This window comes from Pteronotus mesoamericanus, unplaced genomic scaffold (assembly GCF_021234165.1).
Source record: "Pteronotus mesoamericanus isolate MK-2021 breed Mesoamerican mustached bat unplaced genomic scaffold, CSHL_Meso_final contig_50, whole genome shotgun sequence".
Classification (NCBI taxonomy): Eukaryota; Metazoa; Chordata; class Mammalia; order Chiroptera; family Mormoopidae; genus Pteronotus; species Pteronotus mesoamericanus.
In genome coordinates this window covers 29365787-29387037 of record NW_026555186.1, presented here as the reverse complement: position 1 = coordinate 29387037, position 21251 = coordinate 29365787, and the positions used below count along the sequence as shown (strand labels likewise).

At 37.2% G+C, this 21251-nt stretch overlaps 1 protein-coding gene across 3 annotated transcripts in view; it reads left to right on the top strand.

Moving 5' to 3' along the window:
* The first annotated feature begins 8689 nt into the window (after positions 1 to 8689).
* The window catches only part of WDR41 (WD repeat domain 41), a 50325-nt gene continuing 37763 nt past the window's right edge, over positions 8690 to 21251 (top strand). For all 3 annotated transcript variants that reach the window (XR_008529548.1, XR_008529547.1, XM_054578512.1), the window contains exons 1-2: positions 8690 to 9002; positions 11234 to 11349. Coding sequence is in view for 1 of the 3 variants with exons in the window: in XM_054578512.1 (XP_054434487.1) it covers positions 8952 to 9002; positions 11234 to 11349 (167 nt within the window). In the remaining 2 variants the exon portion in view is untranslated. The remainder of the gene's footprint in view (positions 9003 to 11233; positions 11350 to 21251) is intronic.

The window sequence follows — 21251 nt, the reverse complement described above, 5'->3', positions numbered from 1 at the left end:
CCAAAGATTTCTAATTGTTTTTTGCTTCTTTGTAACTTCTCCTAACACACACACACACACACACACACACACACACACACACACACACAATTATAGACCATGGCTTTTCCTAATTTTGGAAAAGTCATCTGGGGAATTTCAAAAGATATGATGCCTATGCTTCCTATACCAGTTACATCAGATTCTGGGTGGAATCCAAGTATCAGTAGCTTTTCCAGGTGATTCTAGTGTGCAGAGAAGTTGAGTATCACTGTTCTAGGTAAACAAGTAAAGTAACAAAATTATAAATTCATTTTAGCTTTTTCCTGTTTAATCTAGCTAAAGGTATGATACTGTTATTCCGTATCTATAGTTACCAGCTATGTATGCCCAATGGAATATTGTACTCACTGATTGATTAACTGCTTAAACCCCTAAGGATGATATAAGTGGAATAAGTGGTAATTATAATATACATTATCTATTGCTGATTTATGAAGTGTCTTAAATGTGCTCGTCTATAATATTAATAATTAGGGTGGCTTCTGGGTAAAAATCAAAACTTAAGTAATGCTTCTTGGCATCTTGGTGGAGATTTAATATCTCAGAAGTTTATGTACCAGAATTCTAAACAGGCATAGTGATAGTAACAATAAAACAATTAAGTTCCTCTCATTTTCCAACTTTTCTAGCTGCCGAACTAACCTAAACTGACCCTTACTAATAAAACTGCAGATGTAATAGAACTGTGGATGGATATTTGAACAGATTCATGTTGTTAAAGATTGCTCCACAGGTTACATGAAGAGAAAAATAAACATTCTTTCCTTGTGTTGTTCAGAGATTTAATGTGATACACTATTGACTGACTGGGGTTGATTAATAAGTCATTAAATAAGAGTCTGAAGCTAATTCAGACAATGGAATATGTTATGCTGGATTTCTGTCATTACCAATGCACTCATTACAAATACTATAATTATGAATGAAAAGCCACTAGAGATAGAGACAGATAACTCAATTTAAAATTCTGCTGCATTCTGCTCAATTCCATAAAGTATGCAGTAAACTCTTTAGTAGGAAGGCAAAATCCTTAGCTGAACAATTCCTTGTTTGACTGAGAGCACAAGATATATTGGTGCAGTGGAGCGTGTTGAAAAGAGGTCAGCTGGAGAAAATGAACTGGTTGTGTCTGTTATAGGGGAAAATAAGAGCTTGAAAGAATAATTCTCTAGATGACCTTTCAGTGGGAAGTTCTAAAAATTTTAAGCAACGTTTTGTTTAGTACAAACTCTGATTAAAAACAGTTATCATTTTTGAAATTCTAATTTTAAAATCTTGAGTCAGAAAAACCTGGGCTTTGAACCTTAGCCCCATTACTTAACAGGTAGTGTAACTTCACATCTTTGAGACTCAGTTTCATTATCTATAAAGTGTAGCTATTTCTCCTGCCCACCTCAGAGAGTTGTTATGAGGAAAACTTACAGTAATGGAAAAGGATTGAAATTTGAAAATGCTAAGTGTATAGCAAACATTATTTTTATTTTTAATCCTCATCCAGGGATATATTTATTAATTTTAGAGAGAGAGGGAGGGGGAGAGAGAGAGCGAAAAGAGAAAGAGAAAGAGGAGAAAGAAAGAAATGTCAGTCAATTGCTTCCCATACATGCCTTGACTGGGGATTGAACCTGCAACCTAGGTATGTGCCCTGATGGGGGATCAAACCTGCAACCCTGTGTGTGTGGGGGTCGGGGGTGGGGTGGGGGGGAACACGATGCTCCAACCAGCTGAGCAGCCTCGTCAGGGCCTGTCCAAGTTTTATACTATTCAATTGGAAAGAAAGGTATTGTGTGTGTGTGTGTTCTATCTTACCTAGAAATGAACCCCTATTATATTTTGAGGTTTATATTCTGGATATAAGCCTTTTGCCAGATAGTTGTTTACATATATTTCTCCCAGTCTATGGCTTGTCTCTTCATTTTCCTAGCAATGTCTTTTAAAGATCAGAAATATTAAATTTCATGAAGTAGTATCACTTTTTTATTTTATGTATTAGCTTTTGAGGTCATATCTAAGAAATCTTGCCTAATTCAAGGTCATAAAGATTTTTTTCTAGAAGTTTTATAGTTTTAGATTTTTACATTTATGTCTATGATCCATCTTTAATTTTGTCTATGGAGATAAGAGATTGAAGATCGTTAATTTGAATGTGGATGTCGAACTATTCTAGCATCATTTATTGAAAAGACTGTCTTTTCCCCATTCCCCACTCCCACAGTCAATTCCCACTCTGTTGTCCATGTCCACGGGTCATTCATACATGTTCTTTGTCTAGTCCCTTCCCCATCCCTTCTGGTCACTTTCAGTCTGCTCCATCTTTCCGTGCCTGTGGTTTATTTTGTTCGTTAGTTTATTTTGTTGAATAGAGCCCACGTATTAGGTGAGATCATATGGTATTTGTCTTTCATCAACTGGTTTATTACACTTAGCTTAATATTCTCCAGTTCCATCCTTGTTGTTGCAAAAGGTAGGAGTTCCATCTCTCTCTCTCTCTCTCTCTCTCTTAAATGCAGGTTGAGTTTATTTATTTTTTTAAGTGTCAAAGTTAATTATAAAATATTAACAAAATTTAAAACCATTATAAAGTCTCAGCAATTAAACCAACATGACACCAGCACAGAAATAATCAAGTAGATCAATGAAATATAATGAGCATTCTAGAGACAAACATATATATCTGTCTTAACGATATAATACATGATTAAGTTGATATTTCAAATCAATGGGTAAAATAAGGCTTATTCAGCAAATAAGGTGCATGGACAACTATTACTTGAAATAAAACAAATATACAGCCCTATTTGACACATTATGTAAGAAATATTCAGATGAGTTAAAAATCAATTTGTAGAATCTAAGGAGTTTTTGGAGAAAATACAAACTAATATTTTTCTTACCCTGAAGTAAAATATTCAAACCCAGAAACTATAAAAAAGTAAATATTGACAATAAGACTATATTAAACATTTAACTATAAAGTAATATACGTATAAAAAAGTTAAAGGACAAGGAATGGAATAGGAAAGTATTTGCAGCACATCTAAAAGATGGTTAATAGGATTTTGTTGTTGTTGTCTTTTTGTTTTTTAGGGAAAAAGTTCTACAAACCTTTAATCAATAAATGGATAAAGAATACCAAAAAGTCATTTAAAGCTTTCTTTAAAAAATAATAGAAATAGGCAAGAAATATACTAAAACAGGTTTAGTTTCAACAAATAATGAAGGAACAATTCAAATAACATCATTGTCACAATCAGATTAATGAGTATTAAAAATGTTGGTAATAGCAACTATTGGCAACTGTGAAAGGAACTGGGTATTCATAGAAACTTTTTCTTCATCTTCTTAAAGCAGTCCCTTTAGCATATTTTGCAGTGCCGGTTTGGTGGAGGTGTGCGCTTTTAGCCTTCTTTTGTCTGGGAAACTCCTTATTTTGCCTTCCATTTTAATTGAGAGCCTTGCTGGGGAGAGCAGTCTTGGTTGCAGGCCTTTGCTTTTCGCGACTTGGAATATTTCTTGCCAGTCCCTTCTGGCTTGCAGTGTTTCTGTTGAGAAGTCAGCTGCTAGCCGTACTGGGGCTCCCTTATATGTTACTACCTGTTTCTCCCTTGCTTGCTTTAGGATTCTCTGCTTGTCTTTGATATTTGCCATTTTAGTGATGATGTGTCTTGGAGTGGGCCTCCTTGGGTTCCTCTCGAATGGGACCCTCTGTGCTTCCTGGACTTGTGTGACTTTTTCTCTCTTCCAATTAGGAAAGTTTACCATCACTACTTTTTCAAACAGGTTCTCTATCTCTTCCTCCTCCTCTTCTCCTTCTGGTATCCCTATTATTTGGATATTATTACGTTTCAGGTTGTCCTGCATTTCCCTCAACGCCTCTTCTTTCTTTTTTAGTCTATTTTCATTTTCTTGCTCTTTCTGGGAGCTTTTTTCCACCTTGTCCTCCAGCTCGCTGATTCGGTCCTCAGCTTCATCTAGCCTGCTTTGGGTTCCTTCTACTGTGTTCTTCAATTCAGAAATGGTATTCTTCATGTCCTCTTGTCTCTTGTTGATAGTTTCTGTGTCCTTTCTCATGCGGATATAGTTTGCAGTAAGTTCCTCGTAGTTTCCCTGTAGTTTTTTGTAATTCTCTCTGAGCTCACTGAGCTCATTGAGCTTCCTTAGAACCGTTGTTTCGAACTTGATATCTGATACTTTACTTGCCCTCTATTTCATTGAGTTCTCTTTCTGGGGATTCCTCCTTTCCCTTCGAGTGGGGGGTATTTCTTTGTCTTCCCATTATTTGTGAGACTCTTCTCTTTTGCTTCTGATTCCTAAGTTGATCTGTCTTGATTTCCTGACTTTGTGGTGTGAACTTCTGTGGTTGGAGACAGCTGTTTTTACTTTCTGGCTCTGCCTCCGATGATGTCAGACGTTGACCCTGTCCGACCCTAGGCAGTCTGTTCGAGACTTCCAGCAATCCACTGTTTGTCACTGTCTCCTTCAGCTGTTAATCTAGTCTCAAATTGTTCTTTATTTCAATTAGTGTATCTTTCATTTCTGACTAGCTATTTTTTATGCTGTTGAGGTCCTCACTAAGTTCCTTGAGCATCCTTATAACCAGTGTTTTGAACTCTGCAGCTGTTAATCTATTCACTCTGCACTCAGCTGGCTGCCTTAGACAGCTCAGGGTGGGGCTGAGTCCCTCCTTGTGGCAGGGTTATTGAGTCCTCTCAAGCTGCTGCTTTATGCGGGAAGAGTCTGCACTGGGATCCCACCGGTTACTCTTCTCTTTTTTCTCCCAAAAGCCTCCATCCCCAATCTCTCCAAGTGTCACCAGATCTCTCTGCATTCCCTTTAGCCAGGGATCTACTGTCTGTCGCTGCCACTCTGCACTCAGCAGGCAGCTTAGACAGCACAGGGCAGGGTGGAATCCCACCTGGGCTTGGGGCTATTGGGTCCTTTGATGCCAGTGCCCCTCAGAGGGAGTGGTCTCTGCCTGAGCAAGATGGCTCCTGCCACATAGGGGATGAGTCAGCATTGAGATCCCGCTGGCTACTCTCTGTGTTTTGTCCCCAAATATTCCTTCCCCAGTCTCTCCTCAGGCGTCTCTAGCCCACTCTGACCCCGCCTTTGCTGGAGATCAGGGTAAGTGCCTGCAAATAAATATTTATGCATTGGACCTTTAAACAGTTCTTTGCGTCTCCAGCCTACTGTCTCTGGCAGAGAGCAACCCCGCTGCTTTTGCACTGGCTGTTTTCTTTGTATTTTCCAGTGCTGTGGGCTGTTTTCTTTGTACTTTCTGGTGCTGTGGGCTAGAGATGCCCTCTTTTGGTTTATACCCCACTCTTCTCATGGGGATCCAACCAGCCATTTCAATATCTCTCTGGTGCTGCTGCCTGTGGGCGCCCCGCCCGCCTTCTCAGGTGTGTACCACACTCCTTACCAGTTAGATTGCGCTAAAGCCAATTCTTCTGTCTCCGAGGTTACAAGGGCTCATCTTTTGCTATTGTTCAGTTGTTTGTTCCAGGTGATTTCTCCCCTATTTAGTTGTAATTCCAGGTTGGTCCTGGGAGGAGGTCAGTGTGACTTCCACTCACTCCTCTGCCATCTTGATTCTGATCTATTTGTCTTTTTTGTGGTAAAATATATATAACATAATATTTATCATTTTGTGGTAAAATATATATAACATAATATTTATCATTTTAGCTATATGTAAGTGTACAATTCAGTGGCATTAAATACATTTACCCTATTGTGTAATGATCACCATTATATATACTCAAGACTTTAAAAAATCACTAACATAAACTCTGTATCCATTAAACAAGAACTCTCAATTCCCCCCACACCTCAGCCCATGGTAACCTGTATTCCCCTTTCTCTGTATATGAAGTTGTATATTCTAAGGACTTCATATACATAGAATCATATAACATAATCTAAGGACATCTTATAATGGAATTATAATATACATGGACTTCTTGTCTGGCTTATTTTTCTAAGCATAATATTTGCAAAGTATATCTTGTACAAATATACAAATTTCATTTTTATTTTTATGGATGAATGCTGTTCCATTGTATGTACATTACATGGAGGTCATTAACCTTCTTGGATTTACAGATTTATGTATTTCATCAAAGTTGGGAAGTTTGAAGCCACTGTTTTTTCAAATATTTTTCTGCCCCTTTATCTCTTTCTTTTCCTTCTTGGACTACTACAATTAATATGTTGATCAACCTGATGGTGTTCCACAGGTCCTTTAGGTTCTGTTCACTTTTCTTTTTGTTCCTCAGACTTGATAATTTTAATTATCCTAGTTTTACTGCTCCTTTTCTGTTTGCTTAAATCTGCTTTTGAACCCCTCCAGTGTATTTTTCATTTCAGTTATTGTATTTTTTAAGCCTCAGAATTTCATTTGGTTCCTTTTTATTATGTCTTTGTCTTTATTGATATTCTCATTTTGTTCATGTGTTGTTTTCCTGTCTTTATCCACACCTTCCTTTAGGTCTTTGAGTCTCTTTAAGACTGATTTTAAAAAGTCTTTAGTAAGTCCAGTGTCTGGGCATCTTCAGAATTAGTTTCTGTCATTTAATTTTGTTCCTTTGGTTGGGCAAACTTTACTGTTTCTTTGTGTGCCTGTGATTTTTTTAAAAAATTGGACATTTGAATCTTTTAATGTGTTAAATCTGGAAATGAGATTCTTCCCCTTCCCCAGAATGTTATGGGGGGTTTTGTTGTTGTTGTTGTTGTTTTTGATTGTTGAAAGTTGTCTCTCTGGTGGGGATCAGTCTGAGGTGAAAGCTTAAGGTTTCCTTGGTTGTTTTGAGCCTGTGTCTTTTGCTGGGGATATGTGGTGGCTTTTATAATTCTTCTACATATGTGGTTGCTTTTGAGTGTACTAATCCTTAAATATCTAGCTCCCCAAAGGGAGAGAAGAGCAGTGGTGGGAAAAAAAACACAACAACCCAAACATGCTATTCCTTTAAATCTCCTGGAGGCAGCATGGGGTTGAAAAGTTGGTGTCAAAACAATGGTGGGCCAGAACCTGTGCTAGCCAAGGTCTTCCCTGGAAGCTGCAAGCTTTTAAGGACTTCAGAGTTCCAAAATAGTCCACACAGTTTCTGACAGTACAATTGTTGTCATCTAGGTGGAGAGATGGATTTTTGATGCTTCTTACTCTTCCAGCTTCCCTGAAGTCATTCTTGTATAATTTTTTATAAAGTTATTTCTTAACTGTTCCAAAAGGGACCAGGGGAGAAAGTGTTTACCCCTGGAACAGTGCTTTAAAGACCAAAAGAGTATTCTTGAGATCGGAGCAATGAGGCAGTGTGCAAGCCCAAAGAATATGAAAAACTAGGATAAAATTTAGGCTACCGGGGCAACCATGGTGCCTCACTTGAAGATTGTCCTTCCAGGACTAAAATCCTGGTGTTCTTTTGTGTGTGTGTGTGTGTGTGTGTGTGTGTGTGTGTGTGTGTGTGTGTTTTGTTGATTTTTTTTTTTTTTTACTAAGATGAGTCTCCCTTCTCTAGGGGCTGCTCTCTATTTTGGTCTGTTTTCAAGAGCACGCAGACTGCAATTTGGGGCAAATTTCTCCTGACCATTGGGGAGTATTCTTTTGTCAGGTGCACTTAAAATGAATACAGAATTATAGGAGATTCCAGTTCTCTAGGGACTGTCAGTTAGATTAGGCAGCTGTCCATAACCAACATATCTTAAGTAGAGTGTATGGCCCTCCTACTGATATCTCTAGTACATTCTGCCTTGATCCAAAAAGTAGCAGTTTTATGTGATTACTTTTGAATCTCAAGTGCATCTGTGCCCAATACATGTATATTGAATTAATGTATTGGCTGGGACACTTGTGTTATGTTCTTTGTAAGAAGCTACTGCTAGGATCCTCATTTGAACCTGACAGTCACATATGCAAGTATACATATGAACATTTACAGGCATGTGTATAAGTAGTCCCTAAGCCAGTGATTCTGAAAACTTGCTACTGATCAGAACCATCTGAGTTTTCCCCATGCTCTGGTTCCTTTTTTTTACCCCAAACCCTGGTACATATTTTTCAAAGTAGGTATTGGGTACTTGTGATATGCATTCAGAGTAGAGAACCAGAGCTCTTTGACTCCCAAAAACAATGTAGTAGTCAAAATAGAGGAATGAAGTGCCTTGCCTTCTCTAGGGAGATTCTGGGTTAGACAGCACAGAGTAGTCAAGAGCTTGGAGACTGGCTTCCAGTTTCACTGTAGCCACTTCCTAGCTGTTAGCCTTTGACAAACTATCCAGTCTTTCAGAGCTTCAGTCTATAGGGTTACTGTGAGGATTTATGTAGAGTCTTAGCATAGTATCTGTACTACAGCACACAGAAAATGCTTGCCAGATGTATTCTAATGTATACACATCTCATTGGATTAGTCGGGATACGGGAGTCACCTTCTCCAGCCAGCTCCTGAAAAAAGGTTTCCTGGTCCCTCCAGCCAGCTCCTGAAAACGGGTTTCCTGGTCCCCCCAGCCAAGTGAAGGAAGCGAGGGGACTATAGATTGGTATGCACTTGCTCGCCAGGCTCAGGTGCTGCGCCACACACTTCCAGCAGGGGCCGCTCAAGCTACCCAAGTTCTGCAGCAAAGTGGGCGATGCCCGCGCCTGCTCACTTGGAGTTGCGCGCCTCTGAAGCGTCCCTTCCCCCCAGCTGCTGCTCCCAGGCTGGCTATTTTAAACCAAGCCTTTCTGGCTGGGTAGGGCTGCGCTTCGGGACAAATTTTAAAGCCTCGGTGGGTTCTACTTTGCACTGCTTCTTTCGTGGGCAAATCTGGAGCAGCAATTACTAGCTTTACTGCTCTGCTTCCTGAGAGGTAGGCGGCTGAAGCTGGCATAGAGCTCGGGCTGACTTGGTCCGGGCCGACACCATCTTACCCGGATGTTGCGCTGGCTGATCGGGGGAAGCCGAGAACCGCAGGGACTGGCCGAGGTAAACCCCTGGGTGGAGCCTGCCTGCCCCTGCCGAGGCTTCCGTCTGAGCCTGGATCCCGAGTCTAGACAATAGAGACTGCAGCGGAGGCGGGGCTTGTGTGTTGCTGGGGGTAGGGAGGGGGGCACTCTTTCTGCGGCTACTCTGTACTCTTCAATTTTCCCAAGACCCCGCGAGTTAAAACACAGTAGCCCTTTTCCAAGAAGTGTGAAAACTGAAGCTGATGTTGTTCAACAGTGTGCTTAAGGACTCTGAGCTAGCCTTCTCAGTACTTAAACGAGTCTCATTTCACTTTTTAAAAAGTATCTGACTTACTGCAATAGAATTAAGTGGTGACTGCAACTTTACACTTTTGGTTTGAGTTGCTATCACTTCCCCAAAGCATCTGATGCTTACTCAGGAAATACCAAGTAGATTTGATTTTTTTATCCAAGAACCAAAAAAGATATAATTATTTAAAAATTAATATTTTCCTTCAAAGTCAAGAAAATGAGCTATCTTCTCACTAATAGCTATTTTTGATTCCTTAGTCACATTTTCTTCATGGGACTGAATAATTGAACAGACTGTAATGAGATTTATATTTGAAACGTTGCGAATAAAGCAGTTTGCAACCTTGAAAGTGCTGAGGCCTGGAATTTATTTCATTTGCTACTCACGAATAGAATTGTGTTGAATTCCCTTTTATTTCTCATAACAAATTTTTGCTTTGACTGTTAAGAGAAAACTTGGATTGTTTTGAGTCAACAGCCTTCAGTCTTAACTTCCTCATATCTTTGCAGTTGAGGCTTATTCTCTATTTATTAAGAAAGTATTTCTTAAAATTAGGCATATTTTAGATAGACTGAAATCCTAAACATTATGAAAGAATTGTGGAAAGTTGAGTAGTCCATATAGGATGTGTATATGACAGTTCTGTATAAATCTCATTATTGGATGAATCACAGACTTTTATTGACGACTTGTGCCATACCTGACAAGCTTTTATTTGGGGAAAGTAGTATATAGTTTTCAGATTTCTCACTTTTGATTTTCACTGCTAGACGGGACATGGGATAAATAAATTACTGATTTGGGGGTGAATTTTTTTGGAAAATATTTTTGCATGTTGTACATTTTTCATGTAAAAGTACAGTATTTCAGTTTTATAGCTGCTGTGAATTTGTACATTATCAGAACCAATGATTTGCCTTAATTTATGCAACAACTTTGAATCTAGGCTTCTAGCTTAAGCAGTGTTTTTCTGCTGGGAAAATTTTGTCCCTTAGGGGACATTTGGCAATGTCTGGAAATATTGTTGATTGTGACAGTTTGGGGTTGGGGTGAATTTCTATTGGCGAATAATGTGTGGAATCCAGGGGTGCTGCTGAACATCCGGTAGTGCACAGGACAGCCCTTAACAACAAAGAATTCCCTAGTCCCAAATGTTAATAGTGTCACATTTGAAAAACTGCAGTTTAGAGGTTATGAACAGAGGTTTTATGAAATAGTACTGGGTTTGACTATAGAAATGGGGTTAATAAGACTTATCTTACAAAGTTATTGAGTTTTATGCCATGCTCGCTTTGTGCAGTGTTGTTGGCATATGGGCTGCCACCTAATACTTTGTAAATGTTAGCAATTATCTTTATCAATATTATTTTTCAAAGTTGAATTCATTGACTCTTAATGATTTCATTCCTTCCTTATTCATTCAGCAAACATATAATGAGTGCCTATAATGGGCTAGACGCTACTTTAGTCTGTTTTATATTTTATCCCTGTGACCTGCAGTTTTGTTTCTGACAAGTTCCAATTGAGAAACACCTATTCTAAAATATTGAGTTGGATAGGCCCATTAATTTCCATACAATAAAATTCACTCTTTTTATAAATTTAATGAGACTTGGAAATACCAAAATTCATGGTGTGGATTTGTGATAAGAAAAATGTTTTGTGTTAAATTGGCAGTCGGTTGATATTAGGGGAAACAATACAGGGTGGGATAAAAAGTTTACAGTTGTCTATATAAAATAATACAATAATTAATGAATAATACAAGAATAAATTTTCATGTACTCACAACTGTAAACCTACTTTTGCCCCCACTGTGTAGTATTAAAACATATCTTTTAGCTTTTTAAATCTTGTATTCTTACATGTATATCATGCAGTTTTATTCCAATATGCCTTTTATCATAAATCATTTTATGTCTTTCTCTTTTGTTTTGGCTTTTTTCTCCCAATGCAAGAAATCTCCTTTACAGACAATAGGTGAAGAACAAACCCAGAACCCCTACACTGAACTGCTTGTACTGAAAACTCATCATGATATTGTACGATTTCTGTTACGGTTAGATGACTACAGGTAAGAAAATATACTTGTCCAATTGACTTGTTTAGACATAGTTTTTAGGAATTTTATATTAAAAACAACTTCAAATTAATGTATTTCTTTTAAAAATTGAAAACTGATTATTAGCAATATTTAGTAGAAATTGACCTTTGAATCTTGATAAAATATGTATCTGAAGTCTCTTTTGTTCAGAAGTCAGGGTGTCATATCTGGTGATTTGATGCTTATTTTTGTTTCATGGATTTTTTTTTTTTTCTTTTTAATGGATCAGAATTTTTCTGTTTTACATTGGGGTAGGTGTATGACTTTAAAATATGAGTCAGGTTATAACTGTGTATGTCAAGGTGAGCCTAAATTTGACAAACAAATATAGGAAATGTTTAAATATCAGTTACCTAAGGGAATGCGTTATTATAATGGAAGGTGAGGTAAGTATTTAATCTGAATTTTTTGTTATTGATGCAACCCCTTTAAAATGAGTGTCATTCAGCAAAGGGAACAGAATTAATAATATTGTAATAACTATTTATGATGACAGATGGTTATTAGAGTTATTGTAGTCACTTTGTAAGATATATAAATGTCACTGCTTTGTACACCTAAAACTAATACAAAATTGTATGTCAATAATAATTAAAAATAAATTGAAAAATTCAAAAAGAATTTATATTATTCTGCACTACTTTGATAACATGTATAATACTGTGTTGAGTATATTTGCAAATAGAGATGAAGGTGTATATGTCTTAGGACTATAGATTTAGCTTATTACTGATCTGTATATCTGTTTATTAAACCCTTATTCAATCATATGCTTATCTTTTGTAACGTGTATCACAGTAATTAATTGTGTAATTATTTAGTATTTATCTTCCCCTCTAAAATGTAAGTTTCATGAGAGTGAGGGCCATGTTTTTCTTGTTCACCACGTATCCTTAGTACGGAGCACAGTGCCTTATATGTAGCAGGTAATTAATAGATAGTTGTTGAATGAATTAATGAGTCCACAGACTACTAAGTGTACATGTTGCTGGCCAATCTTAAATCCCTAACCCCACTTCTGTTGTCACTCTCAATTTTTCCACCTATCTCTTTTCCCTTTAATACTGTTTTTTTCTCTTTTCATTTTTGACTCTATGGGTGACTATTACTGTTACTATTCCTAGTTCTATCACTTCTGTTGTCTATTAACCAGTCTTCTCTCTGCTTTTCTTCTGTCTTTGGTATTTAGTTGTTTTTGCCATGTGCAATGCAATTCTGACACTACCTGGAGTTAGGTCAGATTTTATAGACTAAGGCACAATCCTGCACAAAACTCCCTTCACTTCAGTCACCAGCTGCAGCCTCCAGGGTTTCCAGGCCACTCACACTTCTGACCAACTGGCTACACATTCCCACGCTCCCCTTAGGTTTAATAATTTGCTAGAGTGACTGACAGAACTCAGGAAAGCACTATACTTAGGGTTACAATTTTATTATAAAGGATACAATTAGGACCAGCCAAATAAAGAGGCCCACAGGCTAAGGCCTGGGAGAGTCCCAAATGTAAACTCTGTGTCCACAGGATCCATCACCCTTCAGTACATCAGGGTGTATCATCAGTGAGAAAGCTTACTCAAACTTTGGGTGTCCAGAGTTTTTGGGTGGTTTCTTTTTCTTTTAAAACTGTTTCTTTTTTTATTTTTATATTTTAAAATTTCCTAAAAATCCTTACTTTCTTGTTTTTTAAAGTATATTTCATTGATTATGCTATTACAGTCATCCCAATTTTTCCCTCTTTGTCCCCCTCCACCTGGCACCCCCATTCCCTCCAGCAGTCCCCACCCCTTAGTTCATGTCCATGGATCATGCATGTAAGTTCTTGGGCTTCTCCATTTCCTATGCTATTCTTAACATCCCCCCCCCTATTTTATACCTACCAATTATGCTTCTTGTTCTTGGTACCTTTGCCCCCTTTCTCCCCTTCCCCCTCCAGGTGATAGATAACCCTCCAAATAATCTCCATACCTGTGATTCTGTTCCTGTTCTGGCTGTTTGCTTGCTTTTTTGTTTTTTTAGATTTAGTTGTTGATAGTTGTGAATCTGTTGCCTTTTTAATGTTCATAGTTTTGATAATCTTTTTCTTAAATAAGTCCCTTTAGCATATCATGTAATAATGACTTGGTGATGATGAACTTCTTTAGCTTTACCTTGTCTGGGAAGCACTTTATCTGCCCTTCCATTTTAAATGATAGTTTTGCCGGATAGAGTAATCTAGGTTGTAGGTCCTTGCTTTTCATCACTTTGGATGCTTCTTGCCAGTCCCCTCTAGCCTGCAGAGTTTCTTTTGAGAAATCAGCTGAGAATCTTATGGGAACTCCTTTGTAGGGTAACTCTGTTTTTCTCTTGCTGCTTTTAAGATTATCTCTTTATCTTTAACCTTTGCCATTTTAATTATGATGTGTCTTGGTGTGTTCTTTGGGACTCTCTGTGCCTCCTGGACTTGTATGTCTATTATCTTCACCAAATTAGGGAACTTTTCTTTCATTATTTTTTCAAATAAGTTTTCAATTTCTTGCCTTTCCTCTTTTCCTTCTGGCATCCCAGTGATTTGGATGTTGGCACGTTTGGAAATGTCCGAGTCTTTTTATTCTCTCCTCATTTTTCTGAATTCTTGTTTCTTCATTCTATTCTGGTTGACTTTACTTCTTCCATATGTTCCAAATCTTTGACTTGAATCCTGCCTTCCTTCCCCTCACTGTTGGTTCCCTGTGGATTTTTCTTTATTTCACGTAGTGTAGCCTTCATTTCTTCCCTTATGTTTTTGCCATACTCAGTGAGTTCTCTGAGCATCCTTAGCACATTATTTTGAACTCTGCACCTGATAGGTTGGTTATCTCTGTTTCATTTATTTCTTTTCTTTATTACTTTGTCTGGAGTTTTGTTCTCTTCTTTCACTTGGGCCATATTTCTTTGTCTCTTCAATTTGGCAGCCTCCCTGTGTTTGTTTCTATGTATTAGGTAGACCTGCTTTGACACCCTGTAAAAGGCACCTGGAAATTTTGTGGGGTGGAGCCTTACGTAATCGCCATGGTGGGGCCACCCTTTTCACCACTTTGTGGCTATATATGTTGGGCAGGGGTCAGATAGGGGACAATTCCACTGCCTGTCTGCTGGAGTCTCGCTTGGCACTCACCCTGTTTCCAGTTACTTCGCCTACTCCTCTATGCGACCAGTGCCTTTTTAGCTGTTGCCCTGGTGGTGGTTCACAGAGTGGGTTGATTTGTGTGCGATTTAGGCCCATGCAGGCCATTTAAGTGGGCTCTTCTGAGAGACTGGCAATTTCTACTGATGCCCCAGCCCCCACTGATTTTTACAGCCAGAAGTTGTGAGACATTATTTCCCTGGCGCTGGAATCCTGGGCTCTGGGGTCTGGCCTGGGGCTGGGATTGCTCACTCCCCAGATACCCCTCCTGATTTTTATCTTCCACACATGAATGTGGGACTACTTTTTCTTCTGGCTGCTGCTCCCTCCTACCAATCTGGATGAATATGGCTTCTTTAAATCCTTAGTGGTCAGACTTCTGTACAGTTTGATTTTCTGGCAGTTCTGGGTGTTCTTTGTTTTGAGGTTGGTTGTGATCCTTCTTATGGTTGCGCAAGGAGGTGAAGCATGTCTACCTATACCTCCATCTTGACTGGGAGTGTTTTATTGAAGTTTCATACACTGGGATGATTAAACCATTCACCATGTGATTAAACTCAATTTCTAGCTTCCCTCCCTTCCCCAGTTTGGAGGTCAGGCTTTTATCCATAGCTCAAAGCCCCAGTCCCCTGATTACATGGTTCCTGTTTTACAGATGGCCAGCTCCTACCCTTAAACCATCTAGAGACCCATGCTGAGTCATCTTGTTAGCATAAACTCAGGTGAGGTCTGAGGAGCCCCACTTCTTTCTAGAAACCAGCCAAAGTCCAGCTAAATTATTATACAACAAAAATGCTCCTCATTGTTTGCTTGAAAAGAGTCACCTCATATATATTACTAGCCTATCAACATTCTGTTGTGATATAAGCCAAACAAATCATAGCATGTTAACCACAGTATAATAATCTTTAGCCTTTTTGGTAATGCTCATTGTTGGTAGGTCCTAAGAGATACTATATTTATTTAGCCGGGTTTTTGAAACTAAACATTTCTGGGAAGATAAGATATTGGATAAAGTTTTCTTGTACCATATTTTACCATAGTACATTTAGCAGGTTAAAAAAAATCCCAACTAATTTCTTAGACCATAATCACTCATATTTGGACCTTAAGGAATCCTCACATCATTTTATCTAAGAAAATTAAGTAAAAAATATACAGTATACTTTCAGAATGTGGTCTTTACATTTTTATATAGATTAACTGTTAGGATTCTATGTTCATTGCTCTCTGCCCTCTGAAATGTCCTCTTGGCTATTCTTATTTCCTAGCTAGAAGAACACTCTTCAGAAAAGGCCATTTTGCAGAATAATGATCATTGCCCAAATGCTGATATTTGATTACATTTTCCCCACAGTGGTGCTTATGTATACTTCGCTTGTTCAGTGATATAATAAATATTCTGTAAACAGTGAAAAGCTATTGATGGTTCTGTCAGTTATCGATTGCTCTGTCAAATATCACCCCAAACTTAGTTGTTTAAAACAACTGCTATATATTTAGCTCACTATTTTCCAGGATGGCAATTTGTGTTAGGCTCAGCTGGGTAGGTTCTTTCATCTACACCAGGATCAGCTTTTTCTTAGTTAGGTTCACTTATATATCTGGTCAACAGGTAGATTGGTTGGGGCAGGCTGGTTCATAAAGGTCTCCACTGGGACAACTGGGGTCTGTCTCCATGTGGTTGCTCAAGAGCTTATTCACATAGTGACCGTGGAGTTCTTATACCAGCAAAAGGGCAAGCCCCAGAGTAAAACTTTTCAAGCCTCTGTTTGTATCATGTTTGGTGCTGTTTCATTGTCTAAAGGAAGTCAGGAGCTGGCACAAATTCAGTAAGTGGAAAAATAAACCGTACCTCTTGATGGGAGAAGCAACTAAGACTTTTTGCAAATAGTGACACAGGGAGGGAGAATAATTTGTGGCCATGTTTGCTGTCTAACACAGTGAATCTAAACGTCTTGATCAAATGCAAAAGCCTACTTTTTGGCTTTTACAATAAAGCAAAGGTATTACTGCATGAATCACATTTATCCTTTTTACTCAAGTCAGTACTATGTCAAAATTTCCATGTAATTAAGTTTTTCTGTCACTCACCTTTAGAACTTATAACCTGTGCTTTAAAAAAAAAAATTCATTCTATAGTATACTGGAAAAATAACTGAGTCATAATGGATAAGGAAGACATAAAAAATCTACAAATTATATAAATATTTGTTACAAATTAAAAGCTGAAAATTTTATTCTTATTTTAATAGTTTAGTTCAGAATTATCTTTAATATTTCATATGTACATTATTTATGCATTGCCAAATTACCAAATACCTTAAATAAATATTATAATTTGTATGTTTTTTATTTAGTTTTTATAGACATTACACTCTAGTTTTTTGGTCAGATGTTGTAATCCAGGTTTCACGCTTCAGGTCTTTAGATAATATCAGTTTATTGAGAATTTTGCAGAAGGATTTTCTTGTTTTCTCGGTAGCTCAGCTAAAATCAGTGAGTGGAAAATTTTCTCAGATTGGTTTTTGAAGATACCAAATAAATCCTGTATAACCTAACAGACAGCTGCCTTTTCTTTTCTTTAGTATTTTTTTGAACATGAAGTGAGGGTCATATTGATTGGGAGATCACTAAAGAAGACTAAGACTCAGCAAGAGTCTTCCAAAAAGTGAACTGTGCTAAAATTGCATGTAATACTCTAGCATTTGACACATTAAACTAAACTGAGTTTATAACACACTTTAAGAAGAGTTTTCTCTGTTGCTCATTTGACCATTCCTTGCTACTCCAGGAAACAGACAAGGTTATGTAGGATGGCGATCATGACTGGAAGAGAATTTAGGTGACCCATGAAATGCCAGACTGGAAAACATAATATGCCCCTAGTATGGCTGGTGAAGCTGTATATTCACAAGAAACTAAACAAACTCAGTATGGTTTGATACTTCACTAAACAAATAATATGTTACATGTTTAAAAAGTATTCCTAAGCTAAGGATAACTTTCCCATGAACATTCAAAGAAAAATTGGGAGTCAAGATGATTTGGATCCTCCTAATACCTGGGTTCAGTATGGAAGCGGACAATAAAGTGGAGTTAAGAATGCAAAAACCTTTATTAGAGTGAAAACACCAATGAAAGAAAAAGGGAGGAAGCAGGATTGGACAAGGGCAGTTGTCCTGGACTATGATGGAAATCTGACCAAGTCTCTGTAAACCTAATGGGGAACTCTAGAGAAAAGAATGCCCTTTAGAGGAATCCTGCGTGGGATAGAAACAACTAGTACTTTTTGTCCTGCTTTGCTTAGTCATTGGCTGAGGATCATCCAAGAATGTGCTGTGGCCTTGCTTAATCCCAATGGCTGGGGCGCCAACTGAGATCATAATGATGTTGGCTTGAAAGCAGAATTGTACCCTAAAGTCAACAGCTGGAGGCAGATAACTACATTCCTCACATCTGGGCAGCTTGTCCTCTCTCGAAGAGGTATCTGCAAGTTAAGATACATATTGCCTTCCCTATGCAAACTGTATGTTGGGATCTGTAATAATCGATGAGAGGGATTTCTCATTATAGAAGAATTCAAACTAGGAAGAATTGTAAAATTGGAATACTGTAATTTTGCAACCTCTAGTAGTAGAATAATAAATTAGGCAATGACTATTAACATTAAACACATACACAAGATTGCCGGAAATTATATTTCCTGGTAGTCTATACAAACTGCTTATGAAGTGGCCTTACCAAAAAGTAAAATTTGAATCTGATTAAATCTCTGATCTCTTAATTTACCAGAAATACCGGGGGCAGAGGTGCATGTTAAATGACAACACTGGAAGGTGCCTAGCAAGAGAATTCTGTAAAACAAACTCTTAATTGCAAGGAAAAAAATATGAAGAAGGAATCAATAAAAGGACATTAGAGTGGAACAATGTCCAACCAATTGCAATGTACGAACCTTATTTAGGTCCTGCTTCTAATTAACTTAAAAAACTGAGGGACAGTCAGGGAAATTTGATCATTGACTGGCTATGTGATGTCCTTAAGGAATTAAATGTTAACTTTAGTTGTGATGTAAAAGAGTCCTAAGAGATACGTACTGAAATAATTACTGATGAAGTGAAATGGGGATTTGCTTCAAAATAATGTGTGGAAGGGGGATTGGGTGTGGTACGTACCAATGTTGGTCATTAGTTGATAATTATTGAAGACAGGTGATGAGTACCCGAGGATTTTTGTTATACTGTTTCCACTTTTATACATATTTAAATTCTCGATAATGTAAAAAAAAAAAAAACCCAACATTTGTTATAGGGGAAATAAAAATGCCTATTTAAAAGGTATTTTTTGTTTCAGTATAAAATAAAACTTTTTCTTAGATATTATTAGATGCAGAAATCACACAGATGGACATGAACATATCAGCTTGATAAAGTGATAATTGGCAAAAAAAAACTAGATTAAAGGATGTAGTGTTGTATCCAACCAAAATGGGTTTCCTGATACGTCACCCTGAGTTATGTAGACTTGTTCACTGAATCACTGGTGCAACTGGACACCTGCAAGCCTCCCACTCAAATATAGGCTTCCCTCAAAAACGAGCAGAGCAGAATGTTCTCTCTCCGAACAGACAAATCCTCAGAAAAAACCCAGAAGAACTTGAGCTATAGTAAGCAAGGTCAATTCATTCTCTCAAACTCATTTACTAGATCAGTGGGGAGAGGGAGAGGCCAGGGATGCTTCTCTAGTAGTAGCTCTTTCATGGAAACTTGAGCTCAGGGGGATAGGGAGTCCCCCCAACAGAAGTCACAGGGATTTTTTTTGTATTCTAATACCTGTAAACTTGATGGGTAGTTTAGGTTTCTATTTGTGATCTGGGGCATGGGAGAATTTACCAAAGACTTTACCTTCGCAAATGACCATGGGAACTATGGAATCATCCCACCTTCATTCTTTTTGTGAGCTGAAAAAGGACTTTATAGACATTCAGATTTTAGAGTTGTTTATACACACACCCACACACACACACGTGTATATATTCACACGGACACACACATGCACATATCCTTTTTTAAGGGAAGAAATTTTAATATTCAGTAGATCTAATGAAAGAATCAATGGCAATGTCTATGACTTCTGTAAATGCTTTGAAATTCTCTTCAACTTCTATTAAAAGTCTCTATCTATACCCTTCTCTAATTTTCCTCAAGTAGTTCTAACATACAAGATAAGTAAAAATCTATTTAAAGTGAAAACTTTGTTATTTTTCATTTTTATCTGGTTTCTTGTATTGTAGAACCATTTTTCAACTTTGTTTTATTGTAAAAAATGTATACTATTTTAGCTGCATCATGTATTAGAAAATACTTGTGGATTAGGTGGGAAGTTAGTTAACCACAGGGATTTTTTGTGTTGCCATAATAATGTTCTATTTTTATTTTTCTAGTGCTTTATAGTTATGTAGATATTGAATACAGGAGAGTTTATGTTCAGGTTTATGGGTTATACTTTTTATTATGGCCTCTAAGATTATATTTGCATCTATAACACCTTGACTTAATTGAATTAAATTCACATGAATAAGAGCTGTTAAATACACACTTTGGTAATAGACATAGGAATTACTTGTGAAAATATTTTCTATACAAGTATTTGTGAAGCTTTGGCTGTTCGTTAGCCCACAGTTGGTAAGAATGAGAGTACTTTCTCTATGTTCAAAGGGAAGGTGTTTAAAGGGAATCATTTCTATAAATTAGAATGAGCGTAAATGAGGATTCTCAATGGATACTTGATCTAGACCTTGTAACATTACTAAGTAATGTAGACTATGAGCTCTTCAGGGGCAAGAACTATCTCGTTGATCTTTACTCCTAGGGTCAAGCATATACATCTACATATTATATGTTTAGTGCTGAATAAATACTTCTTGAATGAATGAATCATTGACTCTCACAATAAATTAGGTCTCATAATTAGGTGAGGAGAGGATGGAACATTCTAGATACTCTTATAGGTCTTCATTAAACCATGATTCACCTTGTTAAACTTGTTTTTATGCATATAGATTTTGTTTAGTCATTTAATTGTATAGTTACAATGAGTATTTTTAAAGACTTGGTTTCAAATTAAGAAAACTTGAAGGCTATGCATAATAACAGGACAGGAACATGAAAAATAAAAGGAATTTATCTTTGTGGTGAGATTCTGGGTGTTAAAATTTCAAAATTTCTATTTTTGCTGTGACAATATATTGATACATTAATAATGATAAAAGGAAAGAGTGAGGTTACATTAATATTATTAATTATTTTATAGAATCTTTGAGACACTTAAATGTTTGCTTATTCATTGGAAAAGCATTTTTAGTGCTATACAACTGTCAGAAATAATCTGATTGTTGAATTAGAAAGTTCCATGTTATAAAGATCAATAAATATGGCAATTACTATATTTGATTGATTCTATGAAGCCTGTTTTTCCTATTTAAACATCTGTAAAATTTGAAAACATCATATAATTGTTGGTGTATTTCAGTTATAATTGATAGCATTTTTTTCCTTAATATTGCATATAGTAATAGAATGTCTTACCATTGATGATGTCTTAGGTCTGATGAAATATAGTACCTATATAAAGAATCACTAAATTTTTAAGATCTTGAGGTAAGAATCACATATAATTGATCTTGGCATTTTCCCAACACATAGTATGAAATGTCACTGAATACATT